This window comes from Cydia splendana, chromosome 6, assembly GCF_910591565.1.
Source record: "Cydia splendana chromosome 6, ilCydSple1.2, whole genome shotgun sequence".
Lineage (NCBI taxonomy): Eukaryota > Metazoa > Arthropoda > Insecta > Lepidoptera > Tortricidae > Cydia > Cydia splendana.
In genome coordinates this window covers 7447018-7472904 of record NC_085965.1, presented here as the reverse complement: position 1 = coordinate 7472904, position 25887 = coordinate 7447018, and the positions used below count along the sequence as shown (strand labels likewise).

Sequence of the window (25887 nt, the reverse complement as noted above, 5' to 3'; positions counted from 1 at the left end):
TGTTGGCAGGTGGGCCAAAATGTTGACGGAATGATGCCCGCTTTCAGACGAAAGGAGTGCCTGGCGTCCGCTAGCTCGTTGGGTGGACGACATTCGGAAGATTGCGGGTCACTTCTGGATGAGATTGGCTCAGGACCGGGATAAGTGGCGTACTCGAAGAGAGGTCTTTACTCAGCAGTGGGCGATAAAAGGCTAATAATATGAATGCATATTACTTGTAAATGAAAAGAAGATGAACATGTATTCGCCATATATTCAATACATAGTACAGTAAATTTTTTTCTATAAAATTGAGGAAAGGTTCACGTAAATTCAAGGAATTCTTGATGTCCTATGTCCTATCGAGGTCCTATCAGATAACACAATCAGTTACTTAATATTTGTACTAGCAATGACTCAGTTTATGATTGAATCGAAGAATTAACAATGTTTGGTATAAAATTGTGTACGACATGTCAAAACGATTACGGAATATTTCATAAAAAACCTTTATATCGCTCGAACTATTGAGACCACTATATTGACCCAGCATCTACACCACATAAATTCATCAAAGATAGTAAAGAGTACGTTTAAACATTTATTTAATGCATGGAACATATCAACGACGTGACTGCTCTAGAAATAGCCTTTGCATACGTAGGTTCTTACAGTACCGTCGACGTCAAAGTTAGTTTTAAAATATTGCACCTTACTGCGTTGCAATAAGGCGGAAAAAGTATACATATCTTTGACGATACAACCGTACAATACAACGAGCAACGTGTGAAACAATTACCAGCTGAAATACCCCCTATTGAAAGGACATAAGCACTGTAAAAGCGTTAGTATGTTGCCTAGTGTACTCGCAGATATCGTATCTCGAAATATTCTCCGTACAACGGTTTCATTCATATTTAGATTTATACCTAAGTGTGCGATGGCGAGATCGTGGATCACGTTTTTCAAGGAGGTGGAGTAAAGTAATGTATAATTATTGAGCAAAGCTTAAAAATTGCTTGAAAACTGCGCTGCGGAGTGGAGCTCTGAAAGAGGTTACGTATAGCGTGAATATTTATTCTGCATACTACAAGTTAAAGTCGGGCGCCAGCACTCGAGGTAAACCACAAAACTTTACTTCAATGTGTAAATGTATGTCAGCAATGTCAGCATAGGGCTAGTATTCTAGTACCTAAAACCCCTTTTCTGTATCAAACGTCTATAGGTTACATAGTCCATTTGTTATCAGACGAACCATAGCTTGCATTCATTATTTTACAAATTATGGTGTAGTTATAAGAGAGCAATTTTTGCAATAAAATAGCAATATCCTTCACTTTCTAGACAACTTGGCACTTTAATGAAAACAAACGTGAATGAAGTCATAGATATAAGTTCCATTGACGTATTCATGGGAAACGTCCATTATATCACCGCCCGTTTAGAAAACACAGCTGTTCTATATTTACAACCGATTCGTTCATTTTTAAACAAAATACAAACGTTGTAATAATATATAAATTGTGAACTTATATCTTAGTCAGTCTTAGACATATAAAGTGACGGAAATGGAGCACTAAATAAGCTAAGGTATATTAGGTAAGTTTTATGAGAGATGAGACAATGACAATGTAACTGGGAAAATTCCAGCTATTCCTCAGGAAATTACGACTTTGATTTCGAAGCTAAGTTAGCTGAACCTGAAGATTATTTTCATGTCGTATGAATTATTTAGATAAATCAGAATAATAAGTCAATTTTTTATAATTTCTGACTGTCATTTACATAACAATTCATCTCAATTGTTTTCCTCGTCAGATAAAAACATGTAAATGTTTAAATCAATAAACGAGCAAAAGGCTGGCGAAACATTTACATCTTACTACACAGCAATGTTTGGTCCAGATGGCTAGGGGTGGGTGGCCGGAGTTTTCTCTGCATTGCAGATAGAATAGAGAGGCACTGGACAAACTGTAGCGTAATTGCAGAAATCAATAAAGGATAAAAATTTACGATCTCACGACTAACAGACTTATTTGCAGTGATCTTACTGCAATTGATTGTTATGGAATTGTCGACGACAAAATTATATTTAATACTATTTTACCACAATACATTGAAATTAAGTAAAAAAAACGGACAAATGTTGAATTCTGTTAAATTGTTTGTTATTATATCTATAGGCGAAATTATTCTTCTGTTACAGTAATTACAGTATCACTGGAGTTTGGCTTAATGCGCCAGTGCGCCACATATTAGAACAGCGGAAATCACGGAAGCTTTAGTCTTTGGATAAGACATACAGTCGCAATCAGATATATCGGAGCAGCCAAGGTATTCACAATATCTGAACAAGCACTCTAACGCCTTGACAATAGAGGCGTGCTCAGATAATTGTGAGCACCTTGGCCGCTCCGATATATCTGATGGCGACTGTAGAAATCTCAGGCATTTTTATTGGGCACGTATTTAACCGGTCAACTAATTAATCGAATTTGGGTAGTTTAATAAGTTTTTGGCAAAAATTTCATTTTTGGTAGAAACTTTTATCGCCGACTGTACTTTTCTTTCGACAGACAACTAATACTCATCGAGACAATTCTAAAAACCCCAAACACAATGAGGTTGCATTGGTTCATCACAGAGTTCCTATGGCCACCTCCTGTCTCCATCATCAGATCAGCTCGATGGTACCATAATATTGCATTGTCATCCGATTTATACATGCATGCAAAATTTCAGCTCAATCGGAAACCGGGAAGTGGATCAAATTTAACTTGCAAGATTTGATTACAGACAGACAGACAACGGTCAGGTGAAAGTAAATAAAAGCTTGTAAAAAAATACATAGCTACAAAAATTAATAGTTTGGCAACTAAAACGGAGCCTTAAAATATATCAATATGAGTTGTATTTTAATGCCGTTACAGCTTTTGATTATTTTTAGGCACGTACCAAGAATTTATTTGGCAACTGAATTAATATATTGGAGACCATTTATGAAGCACATTTTAAAAAGAAAACGGCTATCTATTAATTAAATATTAAATATTATGTATGTTCGGAAAAACATCCACGAATTCAAGGTTAACAGTGATATCCATAACTATAACACTAGAAACAAACATAAGCTTGCCGTGCCCGCCCACCGCCTCCGTAAGGTTAGTACGTCTTTCGTCGGGAACTGTACACGTTTTTATAACAAAGTCCCCACTGATGTAGTGAATTTACCACTTCACAAATTTAAGTCGCACATTAAGCGCTCCTTGTTAAGTAAGGCGTACTACACTGTAAATGATTTTATAAACGATAGAGATGCCTTTAAGCAGGTAGCTTGATTTCATTAGTATAATAAGAGCTAAATAAATATTGTTTTTTTTTTTTACATTGTGAATTAAATATGCTAGTGTCCAGTAGAATTGACACATGAGACAATGATGTTCTCGCTTGATTAAATTGTTTAATTTAATTTTAGATTTGGACACTTGGAGACCTTATACATCTCTAAGTATTTATTTATATATTTTATTTTTGATTGTACATACCTATATTTTTAATGTTTCTGACACTTAGAGACCTTTACATCTCTAAGTCAACTTAGGCTAGTAATTATGTGAAGCTATACTGTCTTTTTATGTAACATACGAGCACAAAATGCCGTGTCTTACAGCTACTCGTACATGTTATTACTATTTGTGACGTCCCACGGTCAAAGGTACCTTATGGCGGGTATGGAGTTATGCATACCCCAGTAATCTACAATAAATAAGCTATCGATAACATAAAAGATCAACCTTCTAGGTTGCGTAGTTACAGAGATATGATTTTTTGAAAATAATGTTGTGAAATGAGCAACTTTACGATAGAGAAGTTTTAAGTTTAGCCGCCTAAAAAACTATGTTCCTGAAGTAAGTTACATAGTTGACTACAAATAATAATACCTTATATATCTGAGATTAAAAAAATATTGCGACTTGTTCTGTAATGCAAATAGAAACTTTTGATATCGACTGATTTATGTGTATACTAACCAATCTCTTGAAAATAAAGTTTTATTTCATTTTCACGAGTGATTGCAATGAGCTCGCAAGATTTCAATTTTATCTATTAGAAAACGACACTGACAGACAGTTTAAGCAAAAAACAATACCGATTTAGAGGTGAAAATGTATTTTCTGACTTTTTCATATAAAATCACAAAATTGAATATTTTTACTTTTAATGTGACACACAATCAATTTTTCTGAGCACATATGAAAGAAATTCTGTCATTCAAATGAAATAAATCCTAACACCCCAACTAAATACTATATTTAACCCCTTATGCCACTTTAAACTTACATAACAATAACAGTATTTGCTCCATACATTTACGAAAAGGTACCTTATGGAAATAAATCTAATAATACATCACTACAAAATATCAATCATATTACAGTTTATCTTTTATGAATAGAAAATATTAATTTACATTAAACTGCCCCAAATTTAATTAGTTCTTCGTCATAATAATCTTAAAAAAGACCAATAATTTGTATGTAATGAAAAGGTACCTTGTGGTCAAGTTACATGATGAGGCATGATGATGGAACAGTTAGGATAAACTAATAATATTTTGGTAATGGTATAAATCGTCTATTTCTTATCAATAATATATTTCGGTTGCTATTGAAGATGAGCGGCATTGAGGTTCAATGACCTCAGATATTCCGTAAGGTAATGCGTCGGGTATTGGCATTTTTCAGCAAACCAATGGCTGATTTACTGCATGCGACCAAACCAAATGAAGATCATTCTAGTTAAGAAAGACTTGACGAGAGTAACTTTGGTATAATAGCAGTCTACTTGGATTTGTGATGTCGGTCAATGTACGGTTATAATATTTGCGAGGCGCCCCAACCAGAACTGAAATTATCAAATTAGTTTTGCAGAATGCTAATACAGTTCTCTACCAAACTTCTTTTCCCGTATTGACTAGTTTTTTTGGGAATTTTCAATCTTTTTTCCATAAGGTACCTTTTCTACTAAACTTTGAGACGACATTACTAGGCTTATAACTAACTTATAACAAAAATAAAAACAGGTAAACAAACGTTACGCATTAAGGTTTCAGATCACACAATAAAAAAAAATTTAGCATTTTTTCACCTCTTTACAAAACATTTAATATCTCCGAAACTAGAAACCCTCATAAGGTACCTTTTCCCGTGGAACGTCACATTTTAATATTATTATAGGCCGGTAGCTTGAACATGTCATGCTCGCTTAAAAGTCTTTGCTTACGGTGGCGTCGTTGATCGGGTCGCCACTTTCCCGAATGAAGGTTGAGGGAGGCGATGGCTGAGATACGCGTCATACTCGTGAACGGGTGCTGTTTGTGGAGACTGGTCTGTTTAAGCTAACACAAGCTATTATACTTAGTAACTTTATTTTTATTAATTAATTACAGTGAGACGCCTCATTCTGCTCTCGTATGTTTCTTTTCTCTTAATGAATGTATTAATTATACAGGATATTGACTCTTGGAGACCCTATACATCTCTAAGGATAACTTGATAAACTATATAATCTTATAGTTCTGACACCTAGAGACATTTACACCTCTAAATATTATAGTTTTTTTTTGTATTTTGTATCTGTATTTTTTATGTAATTCGACATTAAGAGACCATATACATCTCTTAGTAATTGTAATACGTTAGATTGAATTCTTAGTTTTATTTTATAAAATTGTTGATGTTATTATTTTTGCATGTATGTAAATTCAATGATGACGTGTAAAAGTGCCCTTGTGGCCTATTTGCTGAATAAATGTTGATGTTTGATGTTTGATGTTTAAAAAATGAAGTTCTTTTAAAATATTTTGTTAGGTCATTACACGGTCAACCTAACTCGCTTCGCTCGTCGTCGCACTTATCTGATGACTCTAGCAGAACACGGTGGTAACTATTGAATTTGTAATTAAAAATTTAAAGAAATAATGGTATAACGGCCATTAGGCGTTTCATGATTAGAAATTTCGACTATAAGTATACTGACCATTGCGTATTGGTAAATTAATTTGAGGTGTTTTGTGTAAAAAGTGACCAATATTCATTAAATTTAACTGCTTTCGTGTTAAAATACTACCTAGCTGAAACGATATGCTCAGTTATGATTACTTGATTATGATTACTTAGGTGTGAACAACTAGATGACAACTAAATTTTATGATTGCTTTACAATATTAGTTGCCAATTTATTATTTTAGACGCCAACTTATCACTATAAGTTCCCTATAATTTTTTTAGGTGGCTTGATTTTGCTGCCAGATTTTTTAATAATATGATGCTGATATTTGAGGCTAAAATATTTTTTTTTGGCGCTAAAATATTAATGCACAGCCAAAATATATTATTATATTATATAATGAAAGTTCCTGTTTAATATTTTAGTTGCCCGGTTAATGTTTGTGCGGTGTAACTAAGTAATGAGATTTTTTCTCACAAATCATGAATATTTGTAGAAGGTCTTTAAACATAAGGTTGCGTTCAGCATTAGGGACATATAGGAACCAACACAAGTAGTATTTTAGCACGTTGCCGACGCATTAAACAGCGTTATCCGTGCCAAAACAAATCTTTCGTCCATCACACGCCTACATGATAAAAACCAGACTAGGTTCCATTTTCATATATCAGAACGTAAATATGGTATGTAAAACCACTACACCTAAAGATTTGCGTCGTATTCATATCTCATTTTGTTAAGATGACAGTTTTGTGCCTAAAATAATGGAACTCGTAAAATTCCCATGGCATACGTCAATGTTTACATAGCTGCGTTAATGTTAACATCTGTAAGTGAAACGAATAAATTCCTTATACATATTTGCCATCGATACTGTATTTTGCTGGGTGAAAAAACGAACTTTCTTTTTTGAGTAGGTTTAGGTATAGATGAACTTAAGAAGTGCCCCTGAATATGGTAGTTCTAAGTAAGTGTCCAAATCAGTCTCCAGTAAAGACCAAAGGTATTAGAGATTATTTTAATAATTCAATGTAAGAGTTAGGAAGATTTAATTTAACGTAAGCATAGGCAGCATCCACCAGGATATATTAGAGGCCACTTATAGGAGAGCTCATAGAATCTAAGTAGTAAGGCTATTAGGTGAAAAGTATTGAGATGGAATATGTACAAACAGCAACACTCCTAACTGTACATCAGCGGACCTTATGTATTTTGTAATAAGGTCCACCGATGTACAGTTAACAGTGTGGGCAATGGTACTGGGCTATTGGATGAAAAACCCGACGTCTGTGTAATAAAAAGTTATCCAATTTATATCTCTATTGTTATAGAGACCACTGCTAAATTTTATTCAATAATAAAACTCGCCTTGCGTACCGTAGTTCATACATCTCCGTGTAATTGTTTGTCGTTGTCATAACGCTGGGTTATCTACTCGCTGAGTCACAGGGACATATTTACACTACGTTGCAAGTATTTATCAATTTATCTTCTTTAAATCGTACCATATTTCTCTGGCCATATTGGTACAACAAATGAAGCATAAACTACAATTTCCAAGCCCTTCTAGTCTACGTTTGAACCGCAAATAATTTGTCTGCGACGTCTGAAAGTTTAAACCCTGTCTACGCCCTCGGTACGGTACAAATATACCAGCACTTTAACTCATACATATTCCGAGTATTTTTAAGTTAGGAGAGTGTTATCTACAAGTTCTACAACTATGTACTATTGTGTAGTAGCGGTCTCTTGGAATAACCATCCATTGAGGAGAATTTCCGCCACGCTTTGCCGTTTTCGTATTGGGTGTTGGATGAAAAAAAAAGCTCCATATTCATAGCGTAATTTCTCCCACTAATCATGCTTTTTTTATCAGGTAGTTATAATATTGCCACGTTCCATGTCCCCCCGGGCAAGTCTACATTGGGGAGCTCGTGCTAGCAAAACTCGTTGGATTGTATAGCAATGCATATTTTGAGAGGGCACTCCGGATTGACTGCGGTTGATTAACCTGTGTCACGGTTCACGGTAATTGGATTGAGAGAAGTTTAGCATAGTTAATCGTGACCACATTATTAAGTCAAAAGAAAAGCTCCATATTAGGTACATTGCGTGATTTCTTTTACAATGCAGTTATTATGCTGCCATGTTTCACCGTGGTTTCTCTCCCGGAAGTCCCCCGGGCTAGTCTACATTGGGGAGCTTGTGTTAGGAAAACTCGTCGGATGGTATAGCAATGCATATTTGAGAGGAGACTCCATGTTGACTGCGGTTGATTGACCTATGTTACGGGATTGGGAGGACCCTATTGATGACCTGTCTGCATGAAAATAATTTGACTACCCCACTAATTATTTAATTTCTTTTATAGGCAGTTATTATACTGGTATTTTTCACCGTGTTTTCTCTCCCGTACGTCCCCTGATCTCGTCTGCATTGGGGAGTTCGTGGTAAACTTGGATTGTATAGCAATGCATATTTGAGAGGAGACTCCATGTTGACTGCGGTTGATTGACCTATGTCGCGGTAATAGGATTGGGAGGTCCTATAGATGACCTGTCTGGATCGACATAATTTGACAACGCCACTAGTATAATTATTATAATTTGACAATGTCATGTATTCGCAATCGGACGTTTATTGTGGTGACATCCAATGATGCCAAATTATTTTAAAGCTAAACCTAGTAGGACTACATAAGGAAACATCGTTGCCATATATATCATACTACTTGTTATAATATCATATAGCTTGCAGCTGTCACATTTGAATACAATTTTGCGAGATTTAGCGTTTTTAGTTTATACATCATTATATGGAGATGACACCTGTTATCCTACCCTTCGAGGTTGAAAAATATTATGATAGATAGTGATCAATTAATATTACTGTTAATGACAATAATAAACCGTTTGTTGGAAATAGGCTACACCGATTCCATTTACTGGTGTAACACAACACAATTACGCTGCAACGAATACATAATTTACGAAGTCAACTAGGGCTGAATGAGAAATCAATGTTTTCAAGTATATGTTATCGATTTTAGGATGAGGTTCGGCATAAATCGTAAAACTACACACGTTTCAAAAAAAATGATTTTAAATTCTATTTAATGATCATTTGGAACGACACTATCGCTCTTGACTGGCCCATCACTGTACGTTACATAGTAGTCTACAAATATGCAAAACGCTAATAGTAACAATGGTAGAAATCAGTTTCTATTTTCATATAAATTTAATGATTACAAATAGAATACTGAAATGACTGTACAGCGATAGATTGATTAGCCATTGTTATCCGATAAATAAAACCATAACCAGATGGATATTTTTTGTACATTTTCCCCAAGTCATGAATGACTATGACTAACGCGTAAGCAAGAAACTCTTATCGATGTATCATTATCAGATTCTATAAAATAAGCTGTAGATTATTGTATTTAGATAGCCATACTCGTAAAAATAAAAAATTTAATATCAAAATGATACCGGATATTGTGGTGAATGTATTTGTTTATTATGTCCATGTTATCTACGTGGACTAGGAAAAATGTTATCTTTACAATTTCAATATTGATATTTTTTTTTTTTTTTTTTTAAATCTTTATTTAATAAAAGGGTTTTATCATATTTGATGATGTCACCCCCATTGTTACAAATCAAAATTACAAATTTACCGTCGCTTAATTCCAAAATTAACTAATTTATATAAATCTTTAGCTGCTTTTGACAAAGGATGTGCTAAAATATCGTTACATGTACCCACATTCAATAGGTTAATTTTATGTTTAATTACAAAGGCTTGCCTTTCTGCTTCGTTTCGGATACATTCCATCATAATGTGAGTAGCATCTTCTCTTGTCCCACATTCCGTACAGTTTTGTGTATCACTCTTGCGCATCAAGAAAGCAAAGCTATTAAGTGGAATGTGTCCGGATCGAAGTCTGAGGGCTATTATAATATCCAACCTACTCATACCAGATCCTCTAAACCATGGCACTTGACACAGATTAGGTTGGATTGTTCTGTACCATATTCCTTTGTTTAAAGACCTCTCGTCAAAGTGCTCCTTCCATAAGTCTCGGCATTTAGAACGTGCGAAGTTTAGACAGTCAGTATGGTATGGCAAACAAGTACTTACTATTCCCTCTGTTATAGCTTCCCTGGCAAGTCTATCAGCAGATTCGTTCCCCGTTAGACCTATGTGAGATGGCACCCATTGCAAATGTATTTTGATACTTGACCCCGACAGTTTATTTAAAGTTTTAAGAATAGTATAGGCTATCGGTGCTCCTCGAAAGCTCGAGGTGCATCGAGCCAAATATTGTAAAGCACTTCTAGAGTCTGTACATATAACAAAATTTCCAGAGTTAAATGCTTCGACATATGCAATCGCCTCTGCCAACGCTACCAATTCAATGTACATAATAGAAATATTATCATTAATTTGAAGTTTTACACAACTGTTTAATTGAGGGTCAAATATCGCCACACCTGCACCATTTGCACATTTAGATCCATCAGTATAGATGAAATAGTAATCAGGGTACTTTTTCTTTAAAAATAATTGACAAGTTTCCTTTAAGGTATGAACGTTCAACTTCTTTTTTGATATCTGCACACCTTCAATATAGAGCGAGATTACATTAGAAAGATCCACGCTGCTGACCCACGTATCCAGTGTAAAGAGTTCAAGTTGGCGTGAAGTATGAATTTGAATATTTTCTAAAAATTCGTGAGCTTGAATTAATAAAGGTTTTTTCTTACGTCTCCAATATAGGTTTCCCATTGAAATATATAGTTTTTCTATTTTTTCCATTGCTATGTTATTCTCATACGATTTCGTTTTCAGCCAAAATTTATTTGCTAAATAAAATCTGCGTATATGTAGTGGTGGAAGGCTAAGTTCGGATTCCATTACGTGAATTGTCGAGCTTTTAATAAAGCCTCCAATTGTGCGCATGCATCGATTTTGTAACCGGTCTAACTTAATTAAACTACTTTTGTGACCATTTCCGTACAAACAACTAGCATAGTCTAGCCTACTGCGTATGGTTGCAATATATAGCCGTCTTAAGTTATCCTGATGGACACCCCAACCTGGCCCTGCTAAAATCTTAAACGTATTTAATAATTTTAAACTTTTTTCTATAATTTCGTTTATATGTTTATTCCATTTTAAATTTTTATCTAACCATAGACCCAAATATTTAATTGTATCTACCACTTCTAACGGTTTATTGTTAATTTTAAGCCTTACGGTATTTCGGGAATAACCCCGTCTAAAAATGCAGATTTTACTTTTAGTTACAGATACGTCTAAGCCCATGTGGAACAACAATTCAGCAAAAACATCTAGGACTGTTTGCAATTCGTGAACGCCATCTTTTAATGTTCGACATACTGTATATAAAACAAAATCATCCGCATATTGTAAAATATTGATATTATTTTTTACTAATTTTACATTTTTGCATATGTTCATAGTCGCTATATTAAATAGCAAAGGTGAGAACGGGTCCCCCTGCGCTAAGCCGATCCCGGTTGTTCTAGAAATTGTACAAATATCATCCGTTTTAATCGTAAGTATCCTCTTTTTTAAAAAATTCCAGATATACCGACAAATTTTAGCGCCTATACCTATCTGATCCATTAAGCTTAATAAACTTTTTAAATCTATGTGATTATACGCGTTGTCTATGTCTATGAAACACGCTAAGGTGGGGTAATTGTTTGACATACCTACTTGAATATCAGAGACTAATGATGCTAGACTATCTACTGTTGATCTACACTTTCGGAAACCGGTTGTACAAGGCGATAGGCAATTATTTTTTTCAATAAACCATTCAACTCGTTTAAGTAAAATATTATGATACACCTTGCAAAGACAAGATATCATTGAAATCGGCCGTAACGCATCTGCAGATTGTGGGTTGCGGCCCGGTTTAGGTATCGGAGCGATGCTGATTGCCCGCCATTGGACGGGAACGAACGCCGACATAAGAAACTGGTTATATAACGATAATAAAATTACCTTACCGTTATCTGGGAGATTGCTAATCATTGAGTAGGATATATTGTCACTGCCAGGTGTCGTGTCTTTACGCCGCATGCATTGTTCAATTTCCTGTTTCGTTATAGGTACTTCTAACTTGGGATTGTAACTGTATAAAATTGGATCTTCAGGCGTTACGTAGTCGGGGGTTAAGCTTGTTAATAACCTAATTGCCTTATCCTTATCAATGTAATTGAATGTACTTTTAGATCCTTTAAACCATTTCATTTTACGCCATAAATCAGATTGCGTTGTTGATTGGTCTAAAGACGTACAAAACGATTGCCATGACTCATCCCGCGTTTTCCTTATTAACTTTTGTGTGTCTCGTATTTTAGCCTTAAGAATATCGAAGTTACCAGGTGTGGGATTGCGTCTAAATGAGGAAAGTGCTAAGCGACGTTCGGCTACTGATTTTGATAAAGACGCGTTCCAATATGGTTTGGGAACAAATTTACTATTTGGGTTTGAGTTTGCTTTAATATAGGGTATATGAATATCAGCTGATTTATTTATGCATTCTATGAAGTCGTTATACGTATTTTGTAAGTTATTTTTAGGCCGAAAGTTAGAAAATAATTCTTCCAAAGAAGTTCTATATCCGGTCCAATCAGCGTTTTTAAAATTCCGGCGCGAATTTAACGTATTATTATTATTACTTGGAGCCAAATTTGTCGTTATTTGGATCATGATATGGTCACTACCTAATGATTCATTTAATGTTTTCCAAGTAAAGTCTAAAGCGATATCTGAAGAAACTATAGATATATCCGGCGATGATTGTTGCAACTGGTTGTTAACATATCGGAATCGAGTGGGACCTCCGTCATTAAGTGTTACAAACAAATTATCAGTGAGCGTGTCATGAATGTGTGATCCCCTTGTATCTGTTTTGTACGACCAGTTGCTATGATGTCCATTAAAATCCCCAAGAATAATAGCATTTTTTCTCAGTACAGAAAAAATATTGTCCCAATCATTTCTATTAGTTCGTACCGATTGCGGACAATACACGACAGTAACAAATTTTATTTGATTACAGTTAAAGAGCTGTATGCATAGAAGTTCAATCCCGGGATTATTGAAGTTAAGATTATGCAACTGTGACTTCACAGATTTATGTACAAACAAAGCCACGCCCCCGTATGAATCGTTCCTATCCTTACGATAAATATTATAATTTTTAACCGCTAGGTAGCTATCGGGTTCTAACCAGGTTTCGCATAAGGCAGCAACGTGGATTTTTTCTTGAATTAACATATTTTCAAACGCTAATAATTTAGGCCTAAGACTTTGGGCGTTCCACTGGAGTATTTTAAGATTAATTATTTTTTTTTAATATTGATATTTGATATTTAATAATGAACTTTGATGTCATTCCAGCGTCTTATTAATGAAAAATATAGTGAAATATAATTTTCTTGTCGATTCAGTTTTTATATTTTTTTCATAATGGCGGAGCCATTATGATTCTCGTGAACCTATTCTACAGCTCAAAGACAGAGCCGAACTAGTGACAATTGGTTATTGAAAAGCTTTTGAAAACAGACGAGAGGACATATTTGCGGCATGTAGATTTTCTTGAAGGTCGTTCAGACCTCCTGATTTTCCAACCAGACCGTTCTATCATTCATATCACGCCATTCCCATAATGGTTGTTCCCACAGATAGAAAAGTGATTGTTTTGCGATTTAGTCATTCTATGGACATGTGGTTTTGAAAATTCGTGTTTATACCGATCAGATCACATCAAACGACTATAAATGGAGTATAAAGCATGCAAAGATATAATTGACTGACTTGCAAGAGAATTAGCTGTCGATCTACGTGTCTATTTTAGATGCCCCACGCGCAGAATAAACAACTTACTTTCACAAACTCTTTTCATCAATCGTGTTATTGTAGAAGCAACCTTGGATTGTAAGACATAAAGTACACGATTCAAAATTACGTCACAATGATGTGAGCTTAGGAAAGAATAGCAGTAAGTTTATTGTTTTAATTTTATGTATAAGTTCCGGAACATCTTTACTGTTAACGTTAACTTGTTTATTGAGTTCTGTACGGTTACTAGAGAATGCAAATCGGTTATTTTTTGTATGGAAATAATCGGTTTTTAACCGAAACCGCGGTTATTTCCATACAAAAAATAACCGATTTGCATTCCTTAACGGTTACCATCAGTTTGTCACTGACGTAAACGCCGTCGAGAACGTAATTTACTTTCTATACTCCGTTTGCACTAATATGCGAGTGCGAGCGAGATGTATAGAAAGTAAATTACGTTCTCGACGGCGTTTATGTCAGTGACAAACTGATGGTAACCGTACAGAGCATACTTATTCTTAACGCAGACCTGAAATGTGTAAAAACCGTTGCAAAGTCAATATTAATGCAAGTTCGCGGTCTAATTGGTATTTTACGAAATTGCGACAGTATGAGTAAAGTGCTACTTCCGGACATCTTTCTGAATTCAGTAGTATTTGGTTTTAAAAGCTACAGGACCAGGTGTGGGAACTCGTCGGTTCGCGTCGAAGTCGTCGAACCAAAGTAAGTAAGTAATCCAATAACATGCCTAAAGAGGAACATGCCTAAGCATGAAAGCCAACCAGATGCCCGTAAGCACCTTGTTTATGAAATGTTCGGCCTAATACGTGACTCATACCCAGTTATCGGCACTAAACGTGACTTGCGATGGATACAACAGTACGTGTGAATTTGAACGTTTAAATCTTGGCAGCGAATGGTAAGCAAAGGCTGTTTTATAAAGTTTATTGTGTCTGATGAACAGCGTTGTTCTCCAGTACATCAATATATTGTGCCGAATTAGGATCTGGATACGCTTGCGAGTCGAGGTTAGATCCCTCACATGGAAAGGACTATCAGGCGAAGAGTGCCACAAGTACCAAGGCGCTATAACATCTGTGGAGGTTAAACGCACGTAGCGTATATTCGCGTGGGCCGCATCCCCGCTCTCTCCCCGCCAGGTCAATGACTGCCGGGGCCGTTTGGGCCGGGCGCGGCGCGCCTCACCTTGACATTCATCTCGAGCACGACGCTTTGCCCAAACGTTTGAAAACTCGACTAATGTCAAATGAACGTTCTACCACCACCCTAAGCTCTAATCGGTCGCCTACGCGATTCGGCCGGTTGACCAAAGTTCACACATCGAAGGTCCGTGTAGACGAAACACGTCTGCCTGCTGTTTATGCTTGCCTGGTACAAGAAGTTCGTTTTGATGAAGAAATTGAAATTAAAACCGGTTGTTTTTGCTCGGGCTTTGAGTTGAGACAGATCAATGGATTCGGCTTTAGTGGACTCGTCTGTATTATTTAATAATAAGTGGATACTTGGTTAGGTTAACTATTGTCGCAAAAACATGCCTAAAGAGGCAAACAAAATCGAAAAACAAATTTAATTGAACTCTAAAGAGAGTTCAATTAAATTTGTTTTTCGATACATTAGGAAAGCAGAGTTAGCTAAATAAGAAACAATGAATTAATTAGTACGTACATTTTTTTTATTAAAACAATAGGTATCATGATTAAATTCTCAAGGAAATATTTCTTGAGTGAGTCTAATATTTGTTCAAACTATCTACATAAATTAAATACTTAATAAGGCGGATAGATATGGCTTCAATTGTATTAATTTCTATTCCCTCTAGCTGTTGCCATATACACAAAATACATAATAAAATCACTTAGCAAGTACTTGACGACAGTTGTTGTTATATATCCACTTAATGATTGCATGATATGACATGATTAGCCTATTAAAAGAATAATTATCATGAAAGCGCCTTTTTAGTCATCATCAAGCGACCCAGATGATCTCATGCCATGGTTGACATTTCGGATGCTTACATAACCACGCAAGTATTCAAGTGCTTCAAGATAATTTACTTATCCATTGTCCTTAGGTTACATTACGACATTTACTAATGTGCGTTTACTTAACCTACATGATACACAAATGACCAACTGTAATCACTTCTTGGAATAGTTATATAGGTGCCTAATTAGCGTTGACAGTTGGAGGGGAATGATCGAAGACAAAATAACTAAGTGGACACTTTACAGACTTGATGAGATGATAGGTAGACAGAGTTGGCTGTGGTAGTGATTGATATGTCCAAAAATAATTCATAAAGACAGGACCTTGTGGGATCTTATTTGCATTGCAGTCTTATGGTTCGAACTTTGCTTTCCGTTTTCGTATACTTGTGTTTAGCTGTGGACTTTATCTGTGGTGCAGTTCCTGTCTATGTATACACGAACCAGAGTCAGAATTTTCTTTTTAACCATTGGTTTTTTGAACAACAAACTTTGGTTGGAACTTGGAATGGAGGACAATTATATTAAGAATTGTTTAAAATCTCGCAGGCCTGTAATTTCCAATGTTTCAGCGCACCAAACGTTTTGGTTTCCCTGGTGAAGGCACTAAGTTGACCATCAATCAATGTTCGCAAACTTAATGGTGCGTGAAATCCTTACATTTAAATAACAAAGGTACGCGTACCATACTGCCTCAGTACTCCAAAACAGCAAGTCCATGCTGATTTTGAAGTGAGATATGCTTTTTCGGTCCAGTAGAGAACCATTAAGGTACGTACGGTGACGTTGTTGGTCTGATTGTTCTGATGAACTCGTTTATTAATCGCTCGGAGTTATGCAATCCTGGTGCTAAAATTAAACTGTCTGGCTATGGTTTAATAGTTACGGTAATTTAATTTAGGTATTGAGATTTACGTATACAAGAGTACGTTTTATAGAGACTGATTAGTAAATGAAAACCGGCCAAGTGCGAGTCGGACTCGCCCACGAAGGGTTCCGTACCATTACAAAAAAAATCACGTTTGTTGTATGGGAGCCCCATTCAATTATTTATTTTATATATGATATGATATGATATGATTTATTTATCTCACAATATAGTTTTTAGTATTTGTTATTATAGCGGCAACAAATTCAATTTCAATTGTCTAGCTATCACGGTCATGAACCGTGATAGCAACCTGATAACAACCTGGTGACAGACAGACAGACGGACAGAGGAGTCTTAGTAATAGGGTCCCGTTTTTACACTAACCCTAAAAAGTAATATTAAGAGCGCTCTTACAAGAAAAGTCGAAATAATGCAAAATTGATGATACTAGTCGACGAAATTCAGGACTTTGCGCTCATTATTAGAAACAATGAGTACTTGTTCCAGTAAAAGCGTCTTCTTATCTTTATAAATATCGTTGTAAATATTAGAAAAAGGACTTATTAAATTAGTAATGATTTTTTTTCTGATGGTCGTTTCCGAAAAACCCCGTGAAGCACTGAATGGCGAGCTCTTATTTGGAAATGTTGAGAATTTTACTCTGCTAAACCTGGCTATTTTGTATTACTAATACCCTGTACTTTAGGCATATCAAACTATATTTTTCCTACATACCTTTGAGAAAGAGAAAATCAAAGTAAAACGAACTCGATTTTCTCTCCGAAACAAGTGTCAATTCCTACGAAAATCTACTTAATATCGAAGTCATTTTCATACTCAAGCAATCTGCAACGTTTGCTTATACTGTTGGTATACATTAGTGTTTATGAAATTCTACTATAATTTTTTGGCAATTTTTTGAAAACTACTCTATATTACCGATGACGCGCGCTGCGCCAGCTCAGTGCCGCGGCAGAGCTTGTAGAGGCAGGACGTGTGTCGGTCGGCTCCGCACATTTTCAACGGCGACGACGAGGTTTTTTATCATTGTGTGCGGCGGGCGCCGTGTAAAACGCTATACTGTGTGCGTGTAAACCGCAACGAGAGACTTTGATCCTAGCACTGTTTTTATAGTATTATAATTTATAATGGTACAGTTTAATAAACTACCGGACAGGATTAAAAATATTTGAAACGACCTGACATTCTTTATGTATTTATTTGACTCAAGATAGTACTCAGGGTCTGATGATGGAGCCGGAAGGTGGTCACCGGTACCAATCAACCATGCAACTAAACCACTTCATGTTTAGGCTCGTTTTATTCATCTCAACAAGATCTTTGACACAAGATAGTACTCAGGGTCTGATGATGGAGCCGGAAGGTGGTCACCGGTACCAATCAACCATGCAACTAAACCACTTCGTGTTTGGGCTCGTTTGATTCGGCTCAACAAGATCTTTGACTTAAGATAGTACTCAGGGTCTGATGATGGAGCCGGAAGGTGGTCACCAGTACCAATCAACAATGCAACTAAACCACTTCGTGTTTAGGCTCGTTTTATTCGTCTCAACAAGATCTTTGACTTAAGATAGTACTCAGGGTCTGTTGATGGAGCCGGAAGGTGGTCACCGGTACCAATCAACCATGCAACTAAACCACTTCGTGTTTGGGCTCGTTTGATTCGTCTCAACAAGATCTTTGGCACAAGATAATACTCAGGGTCTGATGATGGAGCCGGAAGGTGGTCACCGGTACCAATCAACCATGCAACTAAACCACTTCGTGTTTAGGCTCGTTTGATTCGTCTCAACAAGATCTTTGACACAAGATAGTACTCAGGGTCTGATGATGGAGCCGGCAGGTGGTCACCGGTACCAATCAACCATGCCACTAAACCACTTCGTGTTTAGGCTCGTTTTATTCGTTTCTATAAGATCTTTGACACAAGATAGTACTCAGGGTCTGATGTTGGAGCCGGAAGGTGGTCACCGGTACCAATCAACCATGCAACTAAACCACTTCGTGTTTAGGCTCGTTTGATTCGTCTCAACAAGACCTTAGACACAAGATAGTACTCAGGATCTGATGATGGAGCTGGAAGGTGGCCACGGGTACCAGTCTAATTGTTATATATATAAATATGTAATTCCTTGACTATTCATTCTGACATGTATCACATATAATTGACATTTTGAAATTGTATTATTATAATATATTATATATCGTAAATTTAAGTTAAATCTTAAATTATGTTATATTATGACGTGTAAAAATCTGTATATCTTTTCACCAATAAAAATCTGAATCTGAATCTGAATCTACCATGTAACTGAACCACTTCGTGTTTGGGCTCGTTTGATTTGTCGCAACAAGATCTTTGACACAAGGTAGTACTGAGGGTCTGATGATGGATCCGGAAGGTGGTGACCGGTACCAATCAACCATGCAACTAAACCACTTCGTGTTTGGCTTCGTTCGATTCGTCGCAACAAAATCTTTGACACAAGTTAGTACTCAGGGTCTGATGATGGAGCTGGACTGTGGCCACGGGTACCAGTCTACCATGTAACTGAACCACTTCGTGTTTGGGCTCGTTTGATTTGTCGCAACAAGATCTTTGACACAAGGTAGTACTGAGGGTCTGATGATGGATCCGGAAGGTGGTCACCGGTACCAATCAACCATGCAACTAAACCACTTCGTGTTTGGCTTCGTTCGATTCGTCGCAACAAGATCTTTGACACAAGTTAGTACTCAGGGTCTGATGATGGAGCTGGACTGTGGCCACGGGTACCAGTCTACCATGTAACTGAACCACTTCGTGTTTGGGCTCGTTTGATTCCTCGCAATAAGATGTTTGAGACAAGATACTACTCAGGGTCTGATGATGGAGCTGATGATGATTGACAGGTACCCGTCGCCACCTTCGCGCTCCATCATCAGACCCTGAGTACTACCTTGTGTCAAAGATCTTGTTGAGATGAATAAATCGTGCCTAAACACGAAATGGTTTAGTTGCATGGTTGATTGGTACCGGTGACCACCTTCCGGCTCCAACATCAGACCCTGAGTACTATCTTGTGTCAAAGATCTTGTTGAAACGAATAAAACGAGCCTAAACACGAAGTGGTTTAGTTGCATGGTTGATTGGTACCGGTGACCACCTTCCAGCTCCATCATCAGACTCTGAGTATCACCTAGTGTCAAAGATCTTGTTGAGACGAATCAAACGATCCTAAACACGATGTGGTTTAGTTGCATGGTTGATTGGTAATGGTACCTTCCAGCTCCATCATCAGACCCTGAGTACTGTCTTGTCTCAAAGATCTTGTTGAGACGAATCAAACGAGCCCAAACACGAAGTTGTTTAGTTACATGATAGACTGGTACCCGTGGCCACCTTCCAGCTCCATCATCAGACCCTGTGTATCTTCAGTGTCAAAGATCTTGTTGAGACGAATCAAACGAGCCTAATCATGTTACTACATGGTTGATTGGTATCCGTGACCACCTTAATCATCATCAGATCCTCAGTACCAGTTCGTTTTTAAACCCTCGTTGATACAAACTTTACAACCTATAGGTACCAAATGCAATGACGAAACATGTAAATAAGCGAGTAGGTACCTATAATTTCTTTCGAGTAATATACCTTCATAAGTACGAGTATGGGGCTATTCATAAATTACGTCGGTTTAAATGGGAGGAGTGGGGGGGGGGTCTGGACATCGGATGATGGTAACATGACGTAGGAGGAAACAGATTCATCCGAAGCTTGATTTTTGGATGATTTGAGGGGTGGGGGGGGGGGTCAAAAATCGTCAAAAATAGATGACGTAATTTATGAACAGCCCCTATGTACATTTGCACTGCATTTAGTATTTTCGTACTTACCAAATAACAGTTTTAGAACTTTAAAAGTTAAGTACAGTTAGTGTTGTTATGGTTGATTTCAATATGCTTCGCGAAGGATCAAGAATGTTTAATCCATCATTGTAGTGCGAGTGTGGTAGAAGGGATCGGCGTACTGAGCTCGCACGGCCTGTCGCAGCGCGTAAAATACCTAAACTCGCTCAACGCCGAAATGTAATAGCGCTCTTAATGTAAAATATGATGGGAAATCGTGACAAGTAAATGAGAAGCTCTGTTTTTTCTTTCAGTGGAATACCAAATAAGAATAGGTATCTATAATTTCTAAATTTTAATACATGCTCCATGTGTAGGCATAGCAAGTGAAATTCGACCTGCAAGTTACGTCGCATCTGACAAAGCACAAAAATGCAAAGAAATCTCTTTCTGCTAACTGTCACAGACTTTGGACTCTTCGAACTCATATCGATAATACGCATCAGTTTTAAAGCCAATATTGCGTAATTCTTACGTGCTTAGAAACATATTTAAAGTTCAATTTTTGAACGTTTTGCCCATATGGTAGTTAATAAAAAGTATCTGTAATTTCTGTATGATAATGAGTCACTAAACTTTAAATATAAACGATAGACCTATACAGAGCGGTTTTGGAGGCCACTTTATAGATGAAGAGATTGTTCAACTCTTGAAGCTGATAAGAGGAGTGCTAAGTGATAAGCAGATGTCGCCTAAATCCATCACCTGAGCAGATATATAGATTCTACAAATTCTGTCTCACATGGATATACATTTTTTTTTAAACTATAAAAACGATGTTCGTTAACGCATTCACTGCCAGGGGACGTGGCCTAGGAACAAACTTGTATAACGGTGGACGCACATGTGCGTCGGGGGCAGTGAATGTGTTAAACAAAAAGAGACTTATTTTATTTTTAAAGATTCTTCAAACATTTCAAAACTATAATGAATAAGTTTTGATATGATTAAGAAATAATTTATAAAAGGTACAAAGTAGTGACCAGTATTAAATCTAGCCTGCAATACATTATATAAACATTATCTTAACATCATGCAATTTATTAAAGGTAAAAAAATAAATTGCTGCAATTAAATCTCAGTCCAATTATGTGTGAACAAGTCCATAAATAAAATTGGTCAAGAGAATTTAAGATGCTTTTCTTTTTAAAATTGACCTATAAGTACATAATTGCAGTTCATACTGATTTAATTATGTGATAACAATTAACAATCCAGAAGCATAGTATGATGTGCTGTAGGTAAAGGATATTTCATTATATTTTGTAAAATATATTGTATATATAATGTAATGTGTATGTGTGTGTGTGTGTGTGTAATATCACACATAGCAGTATTTCTTATTCAGAATTGCAACAGTAAAATTTATTACAAGTAGCAGCTATAACAGTAAAATCTGTATTGTATTAGTTAGATTGCAAGTAAATTAATGTTTATACAAGCATAAACTGAAGCTTGTAGTAAACATTGTAGGTTAACAGTGCCTATAGCAGCCCATAAAAGTTTATATTAATTAGAAAACCAAGATTAGCAGCTATGCTGATTTTATGACGAAAATAAATATATTTTGCTTTCTTTGTTAACACTATTGCTTAAATATGAAGTAACACACCATGGATATGTTAGAAAATATAGTTATGTTAGTTAGAATAACATGACAAGTTGTCCATCACATAGTTGTGTACAAAACTGATATGGAATATAAGGCCAATACACACCAGATGGTGTAAAGTCTGTGTTAGTATGGGTTTGACTCCGGGTATGTCCAATCCAAAATTCCAACATATATCTCACAAACAATTTCATTCAATATGTCTGGAGTGTATGTGTGGAGTCTACACTGTAAACTGAAATTATGCTGCTCTACACACTTTGTGTAGTTGTGCCTATACACCAAATCCCTACTCTCTCTCTCTCTCTCTCTAGTCCTTCTCTACCCTTTGTGTGTAGGCCTCCTTCATTTTACGCCATTCGTCACGGTTCTGTGAGACCTGGAACCACTTCTTTCCCACCGTCCTTTTGGTGTCGTCGTCCCAACGCATCTGGGGTCTACTTTGGGGATGCTCCTCCCCCCATGGTCTCCACTCGAGTAGTCATTTACTCCACGATTCAGTCTTTCGTGCTATATGACCCACCCCTATATGTGTAAATCCCTACTATGTAGTATTATAAATGAAAGTAACTGTCTGTCTGTCTGTTACCTCATTTAAATGAAATTGTTATGTAGATAGATTGAGACCCGGGAAGGACAGTAGTTTTTATCAATTTTCATTATCATTCCACGCTGGCGAAGTCGCACGCAGAAGCAATTGACTGAAAATTTGTGACACACTCTTTATGGCTCTACAAATAAGATTGTGTAGATATTTACATGGCCTTCGTTGTGTATCATATTATTGCAGGTGACTGAACATCAGTACTAAGTTTCAGAAAGAATTTCTGCAGTGCCATGTTACTTTTTTTAGTTCTTATATTAAAACCTAACCACAAGTATTAAATCAATCAGTTACATCAATAGGTAACAAAAAACTCTAAAGTATGACTTCATTGTTTAAAGTGTGAATCATCGTAACTTAACTTAAAGTTAAGAAAATTCTTACCTATGTGTACTGTATTTCTTGTAAAATATAATGATTACATACATTATCTTAGATAATTGTATAATTATAAATTGTGAAGGAAGGTTTTATGGACATATTTAAATAAAAGAGGATCATGGTATATTAAAAGGATAAGGTAATATTTGTGCATTTTCCTTCTATTAATAATATTTGACCTCTGCATAGGGATAAAGTCACAGACAGTTTTTAATAACATTAACGTTAACACATTTGCTGCGGCAATTAGTGTAACTCGTAATTAACCATACTTTACATGGGTTCTTTCGACCCCCTACCATAGTGAATGTGTTAACCTTATAAGGCAATGGAACAACAGAAGTATGATCAATGATTCTGTTAAATAACTTCCAAGCAGGATCTCTGAGGTTGTACTGTGAAAAGGGAAAATCAAAATTTCAATATCTGCTTCACTTACCGCATCAATATGAAAGAGTAATAGAGAGGCAGATAACAAAATTTGGATTATTTTTTCACTATAGACCCTCTGGTGTCTTTTGAGTATCAACTTTATAAAAAAGGAGATATGTAACTAACTGGGTGTCTGATACCCCAAACTCTTTCTCGATGGATCTTAGAGTTGTACAGTCAAGTGTAAAAATATGGGTGTAGAGAACTTACTCAAAAATATGTCTCATAGTTCTTCATTCGCTGACATAAGAGCTATGGGACATATTTTTGAGTATGATTTGTGCACCCATATTTTTACACTTGACTGTTCTACTTCAAGTGCCTATCTTTGTCCAGCAGTGGACTAATTAATATAGCCTGATGATGATGATTGGATCCTTACTCTTGCAATTACATTGCAAGCAATGAAAACAGATGTAGTAAAAAAAGAAAAGTGTTTATAAAAAGTTTGAGGTACTTACATAAATGAGGCCAGAGTAGTATCTGTCCTTGATGTTATGCAGCACCGATGCTTCATTCAGGCATGTCAGCTCCGCCATGTCCTCCACCTTGTCAAACTTGGGAGGATTCATCTTCTGGATGTCATCTATCTGGACCAGCATCCGCTTCCCCGACTCTGCGATCTCCACTTCCACCTCGTCTCCTCTCTCCCCCTTGATCCCAGCCGCCACGAACCCTTGCGTCTCGTGGGGCACCCATACTAAACGCTTCTGCGTCCATTCCGCCTGAGTGGCCGGATCGTTGAAGCTGTTCCGATCCACCGACAGATACCGGAGCTCCGGGTCGTTCCTATCCATGTCAACCATCGCGAACCACGCCGCGCGCCTCGACTTGCTTTACTAACGCCGGCACTGAACACATTAAACGGTCGCGCCGACCGACACTGCACCTCACAACACTTTTGAAAATGCACCCGCGTTCCGAGACCGCGCGAGGCGCCGATACAAAATGAAGATTGCGACTGACAGGCGGCGGAGTCGCCGACGGTTACGGTAGGAGGGATGGACCGGTCGACGCCCGACTTCACGTTGAGTTTGTTCTTAATTCGTATAAGATTATAGTTGTAAGACTTAAATGTAACGCCGTTTCGTTCACTTATCTTAACATAGTTATTGTTATAGACATAGTTTGTGAAGAGAAACGAAGAAAAATAGTTTTTCCACTGATAAAATAGCAGGAAGAAACGCAGCACAAAATCTTCCCGATTCGGTTTTTTGTCGTTGAAATTTGTTTTATGTTACGCAAATCAAATCAATGCGGCGGCCGTTACTGTCTATTTTGGGATTGGCTATTGTTGTAGTTTTTTTTTTCGAAACTGATAGTTACCAATGAAAATGGTTATAGTAGTCTATGGTACGTGAAAAACACATCGAAAACATGCTAAAGGCAAATACAAAGATGATTTTTCGTTGGATTTTGAATCAGTATGAATCATTGAATTATAGAAAGTTTTACTTGTAAACGCTTAAATAATTTAAATCAGTTATGCAAATTAAAAATATATATTCTAATTTATTTTTTAATTATATAGTATAAAGGGCCCTGCACACAGTGCGACAAATCACACTGCAATAGGGTTACCAGTAAAGTAAAATTAGCGAATTATAAAATATTTCTTTTTTATAGTCTTTCAAGCCACTTCCGCTTCTGTCCTATATATGATGATTTTTAATCGGTGATCAGGAACATTTTTTTCTAACTCAGTAATTGATATAGATCACGTTGAAGTCGTAAGGACTTACAGGACTTACTGCCCTAAAGCCCCCCATTCACACTCCTACCGTGTAGGCCGCCTCGTAGTCCGCCTCGTTGGGTAGGATTGTGTATGGGGGTTGCGGACTACGAGCCGTCCTACACAAACGGCTAAACGGTAGGACGGCTCGTAATCCGCAACCCCCATACACAATCCTACCCAAGTAAGTCCTGTAAGTCCTTACGACGGGGCTTTAGACAAGCCGAAGACAGGGTGAAATGGAAGCAGCTCGTCGAGGCCTCGGTGAAGGCATTTCAAGACGGGCACGACCTTCAGTAATGAAGAACACGAAGAAGAAGAAGAAGAAGAAGAAGAACTCGTAATTACATGGAAACAAACTTGTTTTTTTTTTAATCATAATTTTAATTTTGGGATCAATTTTATCCTAAAATCCTTGTCACTCTACTAATCGGTATGTATGAGTTATAGCCTCTTTAC

The 25887-nt window shown here is 36.7% G+C and overlaps 1 protein-coding gene across 1 annotated transcript in view; it reads right to left on the bottom strand.

Annotated features, from left to right (window-relative positions):
- LOC134791329 (myosin heavy chain, non-muscle) overlaps positions 1-24928 on the bottom strand; it is a 97142-nt gene extending 72214 nt beyond the window's left edge. Inside the window, exon 1 of the mRNA XM_063762345.1 lies at positions 24158-24928. Coding sequence (XP_063618415.1) covers positions 24158-24502 — 345 coding nt within the window. The 5' untranslated portion in view covers positions 24503-24928. The remainder of the gene's footprint in view (positions 1-24157) is intronic.
- Between the last annotated feature and the right edge of the window lie 959 nt (positions 24929-25887).